Source organism: Odocoileus virginianus, chromosome 8, assembly GCF_023699985.2.
Source record: "Odocoileus virginianus isolate 20LAN1187 ecotype Illinois chromosome 8, Ovbor_1.2, whole genome shotgun sequence".
Classification (NCBI taxonomy): Eukaryota; Metazoa; Chordata; class Mammalia; order Artiodactyla; family Cervidae; genus Odocoileus; species Odocoileus virginianus.
This window is the reverse complement of record NC_069681.1, coordinates 24,259,804-24,277,330: the sequence shown is the minus strand read 5'-3', so window position 1 is coordinate 24,277,330 and position 17,527 is coordinate 24,259,804. Positions and strand designations below refer to the sequence as shown.

General features: G+C 59.8%; 1 protein-coding gene across 13 annotated transcripts; it reads right to left on the bottom strand.

Moving 5' to 3' along the window:
- Nucleotides 1-706: 706 nt before the first annotated feature.
- GRTP1 (growth hormone regulated TBC protein 1) lies at nt 707-17,282 on the bottom strand. Of its 13 annotated transcripts, none has more exons than XM_070471364.1 (10): nt 17,098-17,256; nt 16,667-16,818; nt 12,307-12,465; nt 11,746-11,778; nt 11,186-11,251; nt 9,705-9,829; nt 8,790-8,886; nt 3,982-4,157; nt 3,728-3,913; nt 707-916 (listed from the first exon to the last, which is right to left on the bottom strand). In XM_070471364.1, exons 1-10 carry the CDS (start codon nt 17,142-17,144, stop codon nt 827-829), a joined length of 1,131 nt encoding a protein of 376 aa, XP_070327465.1. In that variant the 5' UTR covers nt 17,145-17,256; the 3' UTR covers nt 707-826. The 13 variants fall into 13 exon arrangements, 12 of the variants coding, with proteins under 12 accessions (XP_070327465.1, XP_070327470.1, XP_070327469.1 ...); XM_070471361.1 differs by lacking the exon at nt 707-916 and adding an exon at nt 1,599-2,040 and having other exon boundaries at nt 3,982-4,154; nt 17,098-17,267; XM_070471362.1 differs by lacking the exon at nt 707-916 and adding an exon at nt 1,599-2,040 and having other exon boundaries at nt 3,988-4,157; nt 17,098-17,263.
- Nucleotides 17,283-17,527: the final 245 nt, after the last annotated feature.

The following is a 17,527-nucleotide window of genomic DNA, read 5'->3' as shown; positions in this document are numbered from 1 at the left end:
GCAGTACGTGAGCTGGGTCAGCAGGTCAGCTTGGGAGGCTGCCCCAAGGCCAGCAACTCGAGAAAGGCGGTCTTTGGTTAGGACCCAGCAGGGGGATCCGCTTTCTGGGGACAGATCTCTGTGGAAGACGGTTCCTTACCCAGTCCTACAAATGGGTGGATAAGGAGGGGTGCTCAGGCCCGAGTAGGCAGAGGCTGGCCCCTGGCCACCCCCCAGCAGCCCAGATGCAGGCCACATGAGCTCCCAACATGGCCGTCTCCCCGGGGGCGGGCAGCACCGGCTGAGCCCAGCAGCTCCTATCTGTAGGGCAGTGGGGTTTGGAGCCCCTACCGGGGCATGTGCCCCTCGAGGTGCAGCTGGTCGGCTCCCGAGGCAGCGAACCTGTCAGCTGGTCCCCTCCCGGGACACGCTGTCCCCCACCCCTGCCTGTGCCCACTGTCCCCACGTCCTGTGCAGGGCACAGCCTGCTTGGGCGAGGGGTTTCCCACGAGCGGCGCCATATCCAGACGGAGCAAGACGGCAGCTGCAGGGTGGAGGGCCGGGCCTCCGGCCGGGAGAGGAGGGGTCTTGGGGCACCTCCTCCCCCGAGTTCTGGGGTGACAGCTCCTCAATTACACCTGGTTTACATGCCGTCTGTGCAGCCACTCTTAGACTGCAGGCTCAAGAGCTGACGTGACGAACAGACACGCACCTCACGTTACACAGGTCAGCATCTCAGGTGAAAATGTGTATTTAGAAACAACAGACAGCTCCCAGTGAAGAGCATGTACAGAAGGACCGCTCAGTCGCCAGTGACTGCTCCAGCCGGAGGTGGCAGCTCGAGGCATCAGCCCTGCACCAGCAGCCGCGCCCTGCAGCGCTCCCGCAGCCGTGCGATGCTGGCCCTGGACAGGCTGCCAGGCTCCGAAAATATTCTCTGGAACAGAAATGGGTTCGTTTAGACCTTCCCAGCTCCTGGTGGTGGCTGGGCTGAGGCCAGCGAGTGGAGGACGGTCAGTTTCCTTCACACGTGACAAAGCAGAAGGCGGTTAGTGACACAGCTCCAGCATCAGCACAGACGCCTCCAAAGCAGTCGCACCGCCCCAGGGGACCAGCGGGGGCGCTGGGGCAGCGGCTGCTGGACCTTCCCTGGGAGGGCAGGGCAAGTGGAGCCCTTCCCCCAGAGGATGAGGGCGTGGGGAGCCCTTCTCCTTGGAGGGCTGGGCATGGGGAGCCCAGGAGGGGCAGGCCGCGGGGAGCAGAGGAGGCTTGCTGCAGGATTGAGCAAGAACAGGCCGCCGGTGTCCCCCCAAACGCCCGCAGGGATTTCAGCAAAGCGCTCTGAGGACCAGGGGTGGGGAGGGGGCGGATATGGTCCCAGGGTGTGTGTGCAGCTGGGGCCCAGCTCTGAACGTCGGTCCTCAGGCCAGGCCACGTCCTGGCTGCAGCTCAGGAAAGTGCCTGAGATGGGATGTCTGGCCACAGGGGCGACGGCACACGGGCTCCTGCCCCCTTCACTCGGGCCACTTTTAAAATGCTGATTCCAGTCCGTGAAGTAAACGTCCGATTCTGAAGTCAGAGGTTCTGAGCCACTGGAATTAAAACTGAGTGACATCCAGTTTCCACTCTTAACTGGCTTTATGTGTGTGCACCAAAGCCACACCATTTATCCCTGAGCCACTCGAGGTGTGTGGCTGAGGAGTGTCAGCTCTGCGCCTGTGGGGTCACCTTCCAGCTCCTCCTCATCTCCCAGCCTATTGCGTCCCCAGCCCCCACTTTCATCTCTATAAACCTGACTCCTCTAGGGGCCTTGCGTTAGAGGAATCAGTTTTTGTCCTTCTGTGACAATCACTGAACATGATGTCTCCAGGTTCATCCAGGGTGGAGCAGGTGTCGGATCTCCCTCCCTCTTAAGGCCGAGTGAAAGCCCGCCGTGTGTCTGGACCACACTGGTTCCCCATCCACTCGTGTGGCCTTGCAGGTCACGTCCATGCTGCAGCTGCTGTGACGCTGAAGTGAACGTGGGTGGGCAGCGTCTCCTGGAGGTCCTGCTTCCATTTCCTTTCGAGAAATACAGCAGTGGAACGGCTGGATCAGACAGTAGCTCTCTTCAGCTTCTGAGAAGCCTCCATACTGTTGTCCAGGGTGGATGCACCATTTTACACTCTTACCAACGGTGCACAAGGCTCCCTGTTTGCATGCTCAGCAACACTTGCTATTTGTGGTCTTTTGGATGACAGCCATTCTGACAGGTGTGGGGTGATACGTTGTTTTGATGTGCGTTTCCCTGATGAGTGAACTGAAGCATCCTTTCATGTGCCTGCTGGCGACCTGTGTGTCTTTGGACATCTACCTACTCAGGTCCTCTGCCTGTTTTTGAACGGGATGCCTCAGCTCCGTGTCCAGCTGAGGTCTCAGTGTGTCTGGACGCAGCCTGCACACACATCCTCCTGTTTGGGGGGGTCACCTTTTCATCTGCCACTGCTGCTCTTCGCTGCACAGAAGCTTTCAAGCCCCACGTGGTCCTAGTTTGCTATTTTTGCTTTTCTTGCCTGTGCTGAGTTGAGTTCTGACCCTGTTGTAACTGCTGACTCTCTTAGCAGCTCTGAAACCTACTTGGGGCCTAGGAGAGACTAGACTTGAGAAGCGGAAGCAGGAAGGGACTCAGACTTGTTTCCAGTAAGAGAGAAACTGCCTCATGACAAGGAGAAGGGAAGGAGCCTCGGGGGCGAGCCCCGGGTGTCTCAGTGGCCGGAGAACAGGCTCTTCTGGGGGTTCAGCTGGTCTCTTCACATTACAGTGCTCCTAGCTTCCACGTGGGATCTAGGAGATTCTAGATGTTCTGGGGCAGGACTTGAGAGAGTTCTGATGCATAAACTGCAGTGTTGCAGAAATACAAGTTTATAGAGACCCCCAAGGAAATAAGACCAGGGTCGCTTCCCACCAGCACGTCAGGTGAGCGGCCACACCTGCCGTGTGCAAAGACACGTTTCTTTACACAGCACTTTTTCTGCCATCTGGGGAGATGCTCCCCCCGCCTCACCCTCTGCGATCTCCTCGAGTCCACTCAGCTCACACGGCCCAGAGCACGTCCAGGCCAGAACACCAGCCACCCCACCACGGACACGCAGCCGTCAGGGACAGGCAGGCGGGCCACCCGCCCTCAGTGGGCACCTGCTGCACTTGGAAGCCCCCGCTCCTCCCTGGGAGCCCCCCACCCCTCCTCGGAAACATCACGCTGAGCCCGAGAGCCAGACGCCAAAGCCACACGGCCTGAGTGTCCACACCGCAGGCCAGCAGAGGCTGGGTCAGTGGCCCCCTGGCCCCCGGGGGTCACCCGTCCCCGATTCCTGCCCGCCCCCGCCTCCCTGAGGGCCCGTGGGACGGGGCACCCAGGTCAGCAACTCAGGTGATCTGAGCTGTCTACACAGCCTGCACCAGGCCTGGAACACAGCGGGGGGGACAGACAGGTGTAACCCCACCAGGGCGGGAGAGCAGGCAACAGGGTAGGGCTGAGGAGGCTGGGCCCGGCGTGGACGGGGCCATCACGGAGGCCCCAGGGTGGGGTCACCTCCCAGGCTCGGAAGAAGCCAAGGAGCAGCCCGACAGGCTCCGGCGGAGTGGGGGGGGGGGGTCCCAGGTGGCACCGCCCCCCGGCCGACAGTGCGGGGGGTGCGGGGTGAGCACGCTGGTGTCCTGGAGCCCCTCCCTGGGTACCCGGGGGACCACGGGCGTGGCCGACACCCACCTGCATGAAGCTGTGGCACTCGGTCACGAAACGCCCCTGGGTGATTTCCTTGAACTTCTCACAGAGGTCGGGGACGCTGGTGGCCTCCAGGATGGAAGCCTGGTGATGCTTGAGGAGGGTCAGGGCCACTCGGAAGAGGATCTTGGACCCCTCACTGAACAGGCAGTCCCAGACACGCAGCACCGTCTGCGGAGGGAGCGGCGGGTCAGCGCATGGCCCTGCCACCGGCCCCGGGCCCAGCCGGGCGCCCTCACCTCCACGGGCAGGACATCCACGAACAGGCAGATGAACCAGCGGGACGCGACCAGGGTCCAGAGCACGCCATGGCCGTCCATCAGCGCCGCCACCGCCGGCAGCTTCAGCCTCACCAACTCCCCGAGCACCTCCTGGTCCGTCTTCAGGCCCAGCATCGAGGGGCTGTAGTAGTCTGCTGTGGGGCAAGGGGCCAGGGACGCGGGTCTCACAGTCGGGCAGCCGCAACCTGTGTGCCCCCAGAGCCAGGTGGTGGGGGGGGCCCCCCGGGGACCCTTCACAGAGGACAACCCACCCAGAGCGGGAGCCGGGCCGGTGAGTGGACAGTGAGGTCGCTGCTGGCACCCATCACGCCCGCCGCTCATCTGTCTTTTGAATGGATGCTCTCTTGCCAAGGAACTTTCTAGCTTGTTAATGTGGTGTATCATCGTAATGGTGTATTTAACCTAATGCTTAAACTTTGCCATAAAAGTTCAATAAGCAATCAGTGTAATAAAGTTTGGCCATTCACCGCGGCAAAGGAACAGACATTCTTGTTAAGTATTTTCGTTAAAATGGAATCATCAGGAACACTGACATGACGGTCACATCACCGGTTTTCAGGGTGAGCATGCGCTCAGCTGAGCCCAAGGCTGGAGAAGCCGTTGGGTCAACAACACCTGGGGCCTGGGGCGCCCCTCCCCACCACGCCCCCTGGTCCCACCCCCCACCCCGCCAGGCTGCGAGTCAGACCTGCCGCCCCCTCTGCCCCCGCCCCCCCACCCCGCCGGGATGCGAGTCTGGCCCGCTGCTCCTTCTGCCCCTGCCCAGCAGTGCCCAGTCTGGCCCCAGGGACGGGGGGACGGCCCTGAGCAGCTCGCGGAGCAGACAAGCGGATTTGCGCAACGCAAGCTCAGCACCGTCTCACTTTGGCTACAGAGGCTTATGGCAGCTCCCAGAAGAGTCAAGGTCACCCCCCGAAGCCGCCACAGGCCTGAGCCGGTTGCCGAAGGGTCACTGAAAGCCCCCTGTGGGTCGGCTGAGAACACCTACAAACCCCGACAGCCAGCCCCACCCGTGGGGTCCCGTCTGCGCAGAGGCTAAGAAACTTCTCATGGGTCCCTGGTCCAGCCTCCCCTCCGGGGCCCGAGTTAGGCCTCTCCCGGGGCGCCCCCTTTGTACACAGCCCAGAGGTGTCAGCATGGGGGGTGGGGGGGATGAGCAAGGCTGCGAGGCTGGGGGGAGCCCCGCCGCCCGCCCTGGGCCTCGCTGTCCAGCTGCGGCGGGGAAGCCACCCGCTTCCCGTGTCGCAGGGCGAGCAGGTGGGACCAGCTCTTCGGGACCCGGATGCATTCGTTCACTAAGGGATGGACCCCTCCCTCATGTGACACCCCAGACCCCACCTCGGCCCTGACAAGGTGGGAGGCGCACGGGGCTTTTCAGCAGGCTCAGGAGTCGGGGGCAGATGGGTCCCTGGAGGAAGAGACTCGGGCATGACTTTTCTGATGTAAAACAAGCTATTTTAGGTCTGGGTCGTCCTGTGATCTAGGTCTTTGCAGAATAAAAGGTCAGTCGTTAGAGATTTTGTGGCGGTTCAGTCGCGCATCCTGTCTGACTCTGTGATCCTGTGGACTGCAGCCGCCAGGCTCCTCTGTCCATGAGATTCTCCCGGCAAGAACACTGGAGTGAGCTGCCATTTCCCTCTCCAGGGGATCCTCTCGATCCAGGGATGAAACCCGTGTCTCCTGGGCCTCCTGCACTGACAGGCGAATTCTTTACCACTGAGCCACCTGGCAAACCCAGTTATAGATTTTAAGGGACAAAAGGTGCACACACACAGCTGCGACCAGGCCAGGGTGACAGCTGCCTCACAACAGAGACAATGCATCAGTGCAGACTCCCAGCTCTGTTCCCAAGGTAAAGATGAGCCGGAAGCACTGTCCCGAGCTGTTCCAGAACTCCGACGCCCTGGAGCGCTTGCCCGGCAGGCCGCAGGGACGCTAAGGGATGGCAGCGCTGACCTCTGTGGCCCGCGGGCTTGGGGCCTGGGGCCAGGTCCGTGCCGATCCTCCCGCCTCCAGCCCCAGCAGGATGACGCTCAAACGCTTAGGTTAACATGACTGTTGGCTGCTGGGGACTCACAGCTCCGGGAGAGACCCCCACATTCCCTGTGAGGACCCATCCTCCTGCCTCCAGCCTGGCTGTGTCTCTCTTGGCTCCTCACCCACCACCAGGTGAGCCCAGTTTCAGCAACCAGAGTGTCTGCATGCCGGCGGCTGGTCTTCTGCTGACTTGGGATGAGGGGGCAAACGTGAAGTCCCGCAGGGAGCTGTCTGAGCGGCTAACAAGCGACACATCAAACACCAGCACAGATGCTGCTCCAGGGCTGGCAGAGCCTGGCAGGCCCAGCAAGGGGACCGGGGACGCTGCGTCGCCACCTCGTTAGGGTGGCACTCTCCCTGCCTCTGCTCCTCCTCGACCTGACTGCTCTGAACTCGGGGTGTCGTGGGCACTGGGGGGAGGCCTCCAGTGGCCGCACCCACGCCGCTGATGTCCAGCATCGTTCGGCGCTGAGACCTGGCCTCCCTGCTCCCGGGAGACCACGGTTGCCTCACCCCAACTTGGGGACCACGCAGGTCTCCTATTTTCTAAACTGCCCGTCAGGCATATTCTTCACCTTCTTTTCTGTCGACCTCTATCCACCTAGACTTTTAGGAATTCTTTACAAGCTAATTGTATGGATCTCTTTTTACTGTGTGGAGGATGTCTTGTGTCAAAATCAGTTTTTAATTTTAACATCATTAAAATGACCAATTGTGTCTTTTATGCTTTCTGAACTTTGTTCAAGGACGTCTTTCCTGCTCTGGAATCATGACACTGTTCTTTGTCTCATTTCGAGTCTCAAAGCTTTGCTTCTTCACATTTAGAATCTGCCTGGAATTGAAGCAAGTGTCTAGTTTCGTTTTCTTCTCTATAGGCAAAACCGTCATGGTATGACGTTTCAAACAGTCTTCTACCTGCTCCTTGATACATCTCACGCACCAAATACAGCAGATGGACAGACCCGTTTACCCGTCGCTGACCTAACAACTGTTACAGCAGCTGATACAACTCCAGCACTCTCCTCTCCAGGCTCCCCTGGTGGCCCAGAGGTAAAGACTCTGCCTGCAATGCAGGAGGCCCTGGTTTGATCCCTGGGCTGGGAAGATCCTCTGGAGAGGGGCATGGCAACCCACGCCAGTGCTCTTGCCCGGAGTACAGAGGAGCCCGGTGGGCTGCAGTCCATGGGGTCGCAGTCGGACAGGGCTGAGGGGCTAAACGCCACCAGGACAACACTCTTCTTTCCAGCCTTCCTGGCTCAGGCCGGCCAGTGATCCTTCCATGATTAAGCCATCCTTCCATCCTTGACTAAGCCATTATCCGTCCTTAATATGTGGATTAATCCATCCACATATTAAGCCATATATTTAAGAAAACACTACCCTATAACCATCACTCAACTCCGGGTGCTGACATGAGTATTATTTTAATGAGATCTATGTTCGTATCCCTCCTGAGATCAGCCTGTACGACAGGAAGGCTACACCAGCTTCACAACGCGGGTTGACAGTTCATCTTTCTCTGTTTTCTGCAAGATTTTTTAGAAAGTGGGAATCGTCGGTTCGTTCGTGTTTTCCTGAGATGCTTCTATCTGTGCATTTGGCCTTTCAGATGTCCTCTCTCCGGCTGTCAGCCTGTATTCTCAAACCATCCGTTTGTCTCTTCACTGTACTTGAGCTCTCGAGTGGCTCTTGAGAGTCCCTGCGGCGGTTCCAATTCCAGCGCCTTTTCCACTTCTAGATTCCTCATCCCCTTCTTTATTGGTCTTGTAAGATGTCTGTCTATTACAACAGTTTTCCCAAAGAACCAGCTGCTGTCTCAGTTCACCTTTCTATCCTGTCATTCTCTGTCATGAACTTCCACTGTTCCGCGTGCGCTTGTGCACCTGTGTGCACACAAATGTGGAGCAAATGCTGCAGACGCGGACCCCACCCTGCTGAGCACGGGCGGCGAGCAGGCCCAGCACGAGCGGGACGGGGGACACCAAGGACAGCGGCCAGCGCTGCAGTCTCGGAATTCCAGAGATGCGGGTTACCTGTGCAGCTTTGGTGTAATTAAGACAGGAGCAGCTAAACGCAGGATGCGCACGTGCTGAAATGACCTAGCTGGTGCACCCAGAGGCCCGAGGACTCGCAGCCCTGCCCACCCCAGCAGGCACGATGACCCCTCCCCCCAGCCCTGACCGCTCACCTGGAGGTTTCCTTTTGTTTTTGAAGCAAGACCCGTTTTGCTGTATTTTAATGGGACTGCATCTAAGGACTACTGGAAACGACATGTTCTAACTTTAAGTCTCTGTAATGAACCCCTGCGTGGGGGGCACCTAGAGCCCTGCTTCCTGCTTCTCGGGGTCGGCCCCCCGCCCCCCAGCACCATGTCTTCACCTGCTTCTCAGCTGCTGTCGCTGCCAGGCTTTTAGGCTTTGCTCCCTGAAGTTCCTCAAATGCCCAAACAACACCTGGAAATGGTCACGGTGGGAACCTCCATCATGATTCGGTCTCTGAGATAACTGAGCAAGCGGCTCAGCAGCGCCCAGGCTGAGACACAGTGCTGCCCGCGGGGTGGGGGTGGCGGGGGAGAGGCCGCCGCTCCGCTAGGCCCCCTGTCATGAGCGTCTCGCTTCAACTCAGTTGCAGAAGGACGGTCAACCTCTCAAATACGCCTTCTGTCTCGTCATGCCCTGACTTGTCAGCAGCATCGTTACAGCAACACCAGAAAGCGGGACTCCACGTACCTGGGAGTATTCTGCCCACCAGGGCGTCCAACAGCCAGAAGGCTTCTTCCTCACTCTTAGTCACCAGGATCAGATACCCAGCGATGAAGTTCATCCCCTGAAATCAGACAAATGTCACCAGGATCAGACACCCCAGGATGAAGCTCGTCCCCTGAAATCAGACAAACAGAGGAGGCCTGCGCTGACACTGGCTCCACCCCCAGACCCTGTAACCGTGTGGCTGCTGCCCGCTAACTTCCCATCTTCCTCGTCCTTCCCTAGAACGCATGTGATTCTGGAATGACCGTCCGGGGTAGCGTCGGCCTCGCGGGCTCTGCCATCGACAGACACGTGCGGTCAGGCCTGATTCTTGGACTCTGCAGGGCACGTCCTCGTGAAACCCTCACTAGAAGAAACCACACGGGCCGCTCGGGCGCCACCTCCCACGGCTCTGAATGCCCAGTCATCCTCTCGGGAGGCCTGGCCCCTGGCTTGGAGCCTGGAAAGTGGGTACCCCACCCCCCAGCCCCGCCCCCCTGCCCACACCCCCCAGGACACCGTGGCCTCCAGAGCACACAGCAGGAGGGCCGGCAGCCCGAGGATTGGCCCCCGGGCTCACGGTCTGGGCTGTGCACACGCGTCCCCGCAATGCTGCAGACAGGACACCTCCAGGGGCGCAAGAGCTGATCCCCACCGCCTGCACACCGCCAGCCGCCCGGCTTCCCAAGGAGGCCCTGCATTCTGGGCCAGCCCGCCACACCACTCACCCACACGTGCACACACACACGCACACGCACACACACACACCATCGGCTCTGAGGCGACAGGTTGCTGGTCACATCCGGTGACACACCTGTGCTCACATCCGCGGCCGCCCCCGCCCACTCCCGCCCCGGCTGGGCGAGGCCCCAGGGTCTGTGGGGGCCCAGGGCTCACCTGGCAGTAGCCCACGCCGTGGTTGTGGCACCCGTAGGCCAGCAGCACATTGTACAGGGGCCCCTGCAGGCAAGGCTCCGCGTCCTTCCGGAAGCGCACGTTGTCGGGGAAGGTCCTGCTCATGTCTGCGGAGACCCGCAGAGCGCTCGGGGCGCCAGCACAGGCCGCCTCCGGGCCCCCAGCGCCCCGAAGCCCTTACTCTCCCATCAGCACCAACATCAGCTCCCCTCCGCCAGGCTGCCGGGTCCCCAGCGTCTCCTCCCGTCCCCATGCCCCTCTCTGAGCTGGGGACGAGGTGTGGGTGAAGCGTGAGCAGTTTACATAAAGCTTTGGAAATTTTCCCCAATTCTTAAGACTGAAAACAGAAGCAGGCAGGACATGCTGAGAGTTCCGTTTGGAGATAAAGGGACAAAACTGAAAACTACCCAGGAGGCACCAGAGGCGAAGAACCACCTGTCAGGGCAGGAGACGTGGTTCAATCCCTGGGTCGGGAAGATCCCCTGGAGAAGAAGGCAGCCCACCCCAGTATTCTTGCCTGGAGAATCCCATGGACAGAGGGGCCTGGTGGGCTACAGTCCATAGGGTCGCAAAGAGTCAGACATGACTGACTTAGCACAGCACAGATAAACTCATCACCACCAACTTCTGTCTGCAGGAGGGTGCCTGGCGGCCTCTTCCACCTCCGCCACCCCCTCCCCGCCCCCCGCTGCATTTCTGTGAGCCTGCGTCCAGGGCAGAGTGAGGAGGCTGACGGACACCATCTGACCCTGCCTGGAGCAGAGCGGCAGTGTCAGCGAAGCGACACACGTGGACACCGCTGACAATGCCAGGCCTCCAGGCGGCTGCGGGAATTTTGCCCCCAAGCTCAGGACCCCAGCCTTGCACCTGCCCACAAAGACCAGATCTGAGCCAAACAGCAAACTGGCTGCCTCAAAGCATGTAGTTTTCAACCACATGTTTTTTACAAAAAAAGATTTCTTTTCCATGGAATTCTGAACATTCCCCAAACTGGCACCTATCGGGGGAAATGAGTTTTTCGCTAATTCAGAGTAGACTGACCGACTGTGCTCACGCCTGTGTGATGATCCTTATGATGAGAAGCTTTAGCAGGTTTTGAAATCTTTCTCCCCAGCCCCTGCACGGAGGCAGATGTGGTGAACGTCCCGTCTGGGCTGATGTACGATGCACCTGCTCTACTGACCCTGCACCACGACTGACGCAGACTCCCTGACAGCAGACCAGAGCGGCCGTGTGGCCCAGCGATTCCACCTCGAGGTCTGTCCCCAGAGCACTGACCGTGGGTCTCAGAGAATTACTTGACACCCTGTTCAGCCAGAATTCACTGTAGCCAGGGGGCGGAAGGCCTGACGCACACACAGCTAGGGTGGACCCCTCGGACACTGCGCTCCGTGAAACCAACCAGATACAGGACAGACACTGCCTGATTCCACCCACGTGAAGTCTAGGAGAGTCAGACTCACAGAGACAGGGAGCAGACGGTGGAGCCAGGGCTGGGGGGCTTCGTGTGTAAAGGGGACAGAGGCTCCCTTGGAAAAATAAAATGGTAAACTGCAAGGTGTGTACGTTTCACCATAATTAAAAATAAAAGTATCCAAACACTCTACACCAAATAGAGCCTTTAAGATTCATTTTTCAGACAAACAACCACCCATCACTTGTGGTCTCTCCCTGCCCATGTCAGCACTGCTGTCCCTGCAGAGGGAACCCACGTTCCCTGCAGGTCACGACAGCGTCTGTCCCGAGGCCTCTGGCCAGGGTTTTCTGGGGGGTCAGGGTGCGGCCAGCAGGCTCAGCGGCCCATCGCCTTTTCCATTGCAGCTTTGGGATCCAAGACCCCTGTTCCTTACGCTGGGGCCACGCCACTTTCTCACTGTCCCCAGTCAATCCCACCTCCCAGACATTTAAAGTGACCAACTTTTTAAATGAAGTACTTCGTGTTTAACTTTGTTGTTCTCAGAAACTGGTAAAATTGGAAAAATGGATGTCTTTCCTAAAGATCTAGTTATTCAACTTAGGTTACCCGTTTTTCTGAGGACTCTGCACTTGTGAGAGCCTGTGGGCAGCGAGGAAGCTGGGGTCACGAGACGGGCCAGGGCGTGACGTCTCCGGACGCTCGGAGTCGGGCGCAAAGAGCGGGCGCGGCGTGCGGCTTCCTGCAGCTGCGTCTGTGCGTCCTCGGGTCACCCAGCCCATGTCTGTTCTGACGGCTCGCTCCGAGGCCTCCTCACGCCCCTGGACAGCGTCCTCACGGAAGAAACCCACTCTCTCTACCATTTTCCTTACCACCTAGCTGCCCGCTCAAGGATTTTCTGAACCAATTCAGATCACAGTCCTCCTGTCAAATAAGCCCCCATTTCGCTTGTCCTTTGAGAAAGTGGGAATCAGGGGTGTGCCTTTGACAGCGTAGGTTTCCTCATCCACATCATGACCAGGAGTCTGGGTGCAGACACACTTCCCCTGGGGGAGGTGCCCTCACCTGCAGGGCCGCCCCCACCCTCAGGGCCGCCCCACCCCGGGGGCCGCGTCACCTGCAGGGCCGCCCCCACCCACAGGGCCGCCCCACCCCGGGGGCCGCCGTCACCTGTCCGAATGGCCTCCTCCAGGCTGGCGCTCCGCTCCCCCTGCAGGAGGCGCTGGTAGTAGCCGGGGTTCCGGTCCATCTGGGCCTGGGCTCCGCTCACCCCCATCCAGACGCGGGCCCGGTGCTCTAGTGGGACGCCCTTGCGAATGTAGCGCTTCACTGAGACAGGGAGATGGCAGCTTCAGATGGGCCCGGGGGCGGGGGGGGCCTCCTGGGCCCCAGAAGCTGCAGGGAGGGGCCCCCCTCCAAGAGTTTCCATTGATAGCTCTCACAAATCAGTAAGTCAGACATGGGAGAGGCAAGACAGGCATGCCCTGCCCACAGGTACAGGCCCTCCCTACAGACGTCCGCTCTCCGCTCATGCTGAGCGGTCGGGGGGCCGCAGCAGCCTGGCCCCCACCTCAGCAGCGGTGCGGGGACACGGGCTGCCTCCCCCCAACCCGGCCTGCCCCGCACGCTGGGCCAGACACCACGGCCCTGAACGCAGATCAGCACTGGCTCAGGCACCCGCTGTACCAAACAAAAAAAAAATACAGGAACAATGTTCTAGGTTAGAAGCAAAAAAAGTGCTGCTGCTGAAATCTTACAGCTCAAACTGACGGCCACCAGTCCACGAGCTCCTGAAAGTGCCTGCCGGAGGCCAGGTCGCGTGCACCCGCCTCTCTTGGGAGGGTGGAGGGCGTGCGGAGGGCGTGCGGGATGGGAGTTTGCAGAGGCTGGGGGATGAGGAGGAAGGCCCAGGGGAAGGAAAGGATGGACCTGAACACCACCCGCCAGAGGCAGAGAAAGCCAAGAACCCTCTGCAGCTCAGAGGCGCCCGTGCAGCTGGAGGACCACGTGCGGCCAGACTGTCTCGGCCAGTGTGACGTGGTCATCCCGCTACTGGACGTGCTATTTCAGTCTATCAGACACAGCGATCATTCAGAGGACCATCCCTCCAACCTCCTACTATTTACACAGCACCTCAGGGCCCGGCATGCTCAGGGGTGCCCTGAATCAATCCTCCCTCAGGCCGCGAGGGGGGGCTCAATCCTGGCTTTGGGCAAGGACCGCTCCCACTGAGACGGGGCAGAAGGAAAAGACGCAGACATTCATGGTAACTTCACGGACGGACCGCAAAGAGTGGAAATAAAAACACTGCGACGGTATCACGGCAGCATCACAAATATCAACACGAGGATGACTTACGTGTAACTCTAAGAGAACCTGCAGAGAAACCAAAGAACTAGAAAAAGGGAGAGACACCAACGCACCTTCAGGATCCCCCGGCAGCCCCACGGCCTTGGCTAGTCCCCGCTCCCCCAGCCGAGGCCTTCACCCACGTCCAGGCCTGCAGGTCAGCCGCCCAGAACCACGCAGGAGGGCACCCTGAAGGCGACCAGCTGTTCTAAACCTTGTGCGTGGGGCGATTACCTGAGTGTGCGTCTGAACACACTCACACGGCAACACGCCAAGAAGAGTGAACTTCACTGCGAAGTTTTAAACAATTAATAGAAAGTATAAAAAGGGAAGTGCAAGTTGGTTAAACCCCCAACTCTGGCGTTAGACTTGGCTAGGCAGACCATACCTCGATCATGCCTCGGTTTCCTTCCATCCCTGCAAAATGGAAGCAAAGTCCAGGGCCTGAAATACAGTTAGGGTTCCGGACTTCCAGTTGGTTTCAAGAACAACAACATCCAGAAGTTTCAGAGAATAAGGGCTTCTGCTACTTTCACTGCCTGTTATCTGACTTGACTCAGTTTCTCTGGAAGAGGAAGAAAATGGTTCTCCCATCCTCAGAGCAAGGGCAGGGCTGATCCACTCTTCATTCCGACATTTGGAGGACTGTAAACTATGCAGCAGAAACAGGTGGGAAATTTTTTTAAGGAGAAGCTTGACCCCAAAGAATTAACTCCCAGCTGTCTGTCCCAGGAGTTAAGCAGGTTCCCAGGGTTTTTTTTTGTATTTGTCTTTAAACATATCTTGCAATTTCATTCTTATTCAGATGGTGCTCCTCACCCACGGGGCAGGAGAGAAAGAAGAAAACAGAAGGAGCTCCCGCCGTCAAGTCCCTCCACGCCAGGATGGACAGGGGTGTAGGGGCAGCTTGCCCGGCACGGCCGGCCAGGCCGAGCGCTGAGAGTGAGTAAGAGATCGCAGGTCCTGGTGGACTTCCCTCACCGACAAAGAAAAGAAACCACGTACCCGCAGCTAACACCCTCACGCAGGCTGAGCTTCAGCGCTCATCTGCAGATGTGGACACAAGTCCTCTCAAAAGAGAACACACACAGGAGAGCCCAAAAGCAAGATGCGGTTGAGGAACGGGGCAAAGGCAGTTCTCCAGGTGTGGTCGCCGGGCTCCAGGTCAGGGCCCCAAATGGAGCTCCCACTGCCCACCTGGGGCCCACGGCCCTCACGGGCTCCCTCCCACGGGACATCACACAGCTGTGGACACACCGGCCAGCCCAGAACGTCTGGCAGGAAGAAACTGTATTCCCACTTCCTGACTAACAAACCCACTCCAGGTTACGCCTGACCACACCCTCGGAGTGCCTCGGGTGCTGCAGGAGCCCCGGCCGTCACACCCGGAAGCTACACCAGCTCGCGGCAACACCCCAGACGACAGAACCAGGTGAGCCCACAGGCCGCTCGCCAGGCTTCCTGAAAGGACCCCAGGCCACTATGCCCTCCAGCTCAGCTGACAGAGAACCCCACCCCCAGGCCAAGGCTCACCAGGAATCAAGTATATCTGCTCCTAAACCTGTTACGCCATAATTACAAAGTTTAACCATCATTACATAAATTTTAAAAGGTAAAGCAAAAAAGACATAATAGTGGTTTCAATAAAACCAACTTAAATGTCCAGAGTCAGTTGGATGGCATCACCGACTCAATGGACGTGAGTTTGCGCAAGCTCCGGGAGTTGGTGATGGACAGGGAGGCCTGGCATGCTGCAGTCCGTGGGGTCGCGAAGAGTTGGACGTGACTTGGCGACTGAACAACAGTTTCCGCAGGAAAGATACAGAATTAGTGGGCCCTCACTGTACAAAAAACGATGACCAGGCTCATGTCCACACGTGTGTCATGTGAAAAGGCTCATGAACGCCTGGATATCTTGCAGTGATTCTCTGCGGCGTTAACTGACCTCTGGGTCCCTGTTGGACAGGAGGTCTCCTCCTGCATGAAAGCTAACGGTGCACCCTGTTCCTGGGGGACGGGGGACAGTCACGGCTGCCCCTCTACGGGAGGTGGGGGCCTGGGCAGCTGGGAAACTCAGTTCAATTCACACCTTCGAGTGTGACCAAGATGTTCTCCCACGTGCAAAAGTTGTCTACCTTGTATTTTTATATACTTGTACATAACTTTAAAAAAACAAATCAAAAGAAAAAAATGAAGCCAAACTGAGCTGGAAGCACGTTAATGCCCAGCAGCAAGGCGGGCGTGGCCCTCGGTACAACTAAAGACATCTGCCTTTCAGACGGATGGCCCTTCAAAGATAAACCTTGATCTGCCCCCCGCCCCTTAAAAACTTCCTTCCTTCAGCCTGGACGTGCCCCTGTGCCCACCGTCAGCTGGTGCGGGCCCTCCTCTCCTCACCCCTAATGCTCTGGTCACACGGCTCAGCCCCAGGCAGCTGGGACCCCTGTCCTCACCCCTTCACTGTCATTAACGCCCTGTGTCAGGAAGCGCCCCTGGGGACACTCCTGCCCACTCCTCACCTCCTGCCGGGCAGGTCTGAGGACACAGATATCCTCAGGGGGAGAGCAGGCAGGCAAACCATTCTTTCATTTATTCAACAAACAGCTAAGGGACCATCAGCCACCCCAGCGGCACAGGGGGATCTTTGACCCCAGCGGGAAAACTAAGGATAAAATAAAAGCCCCACATGGAGGACCGGAGAGAGGCAAGGAATGGGTAGGAAGTGTGGGGCTGCCGGGTGAGACTGGAAGGCTTCCAGGAGCAGGCGCTCCAATCCAGACCTGAAGGAGGCCGGGGCACAGCCTGGGGCTGGGAAGACCCCCAAGGAGAGGCAGGGGAGGAGCTGAGGGGTCCAGGAAGCGCCCCGCTTTCTCTCTGACGGGGACAGGGAGCGCTCCGCACAGAAGCCGGCAGGAGCACTGCCCTGGCCGCTCGCTCTGGAGAGCAGGAAACCCGGCTTCTCTGGAAAGAGGGCCACGGCGCTATGCGTCTCAAAGGGCGAGCAGGCCCCACGTTCAGGCGAGAAAAGGGGGGCCTCTCACCTGTGCGCCTGCGCGGGGCACGGCTGGGAAGGGGGCGGCGCCCCCGGCCTCGAAGGAACCCCAAGTCCTGAGCTCCCCCGAGCGCACGGCACCGACCGAATGACTTGTTGCGCGCCCGCTGGGTCAGGCGCCGAACTCACCGGTCATGCTCCTCTGGACACCACCGCCGCCCTTTAGGAGTTTGGACCATTTGATGGCTCTCCTGGTGAGGATCACCAGGTAGGTGGAAAAAAATTCTTCATAAGCTGCATAATCAAAGTCTTCAGGCCTTTCAAACCCATACGGGTCGATCCTACCGCACAAAAAGGCCCAGAGTAAAGTTCCGCGCGCACGTGGACGTGGGACCCTCGGCACCCAGCTGCCTGATCCCTGCGTGGGACGCGCGGGCTCCCTGCCCCCCCCACCCGGCCCCGCAGCAGAGGCAGCGGGCCAAGCGCGGGCGCGCACGCAGCGCAGGGGCCGCCCAGGGGCGCGCAGGCGCCCGCACCGCCGCCCCCGCCCGCGCCCGCGCCGAGACACCCGCCCCGCGCCCCGGGGCTGGGCCAGGGGCGCACGGACCCCGCGCGCCTACCTGGGGACACGGTCCCGCGCCGCCTGCGCGCGCCCCGCGGCCGCCATGCCGGGAGAGGCGGGAGGGGGCGCCCGGGCCGCGGGGCTGGGGGTGCCAAGTTCACCTCCCGGGACTCGGGGAGCCTCGCGTCCTTCCGCCGGGCCGCGGGCGCCGGGAGGCGGGGCTGGGGGCGGGGAAGGAGGGTGGGGGAGGGGAATGGGGGGCGGGGAGGGATGGGAACGTCTGGGGACCCGGAGGGCGGGGCGCGGCCCGGAGGGAGGGGGCGGGAGGGGCTGCACCTGCTCCTGCGCGCGAGCCTTGAGCCCGGAGCCTGGGAGGGGCGCGGCCGGGCCGGCCCTCGGCCCCCAGGGCGGGGAGGGAGGGGGATGGGGGCCCCAGGCGGGGTCGGGGAATGGGCCCCGGGAGGAGAGGGAGGGGGCGCGGGAGGGGG

Coding starts and splice junctions, on each gene's coding strand:
- GRTP1 (XM_070471360.1), bottom strand. CDS start 17,144: ATGGCGGCCGCGGGGCGCGCGCAGGCGGCGCGGGACCGTGTCCCCAG. Junction 9,830..11,185: donor ACCGTCTGCTCCCTGTCTCT/GTGAGTCTGACT, acceptor GGGTCTCCGCAG/ACATGAGCAGGACCTTCCCC. Junction 3,914..3,981: donor TGGATGTCCTGCCCGTGGAG/GTGAGGGCGCCC, acceptor CTCCCTCCGCAG/ACGGTGCTGCGTGTCTGGGA.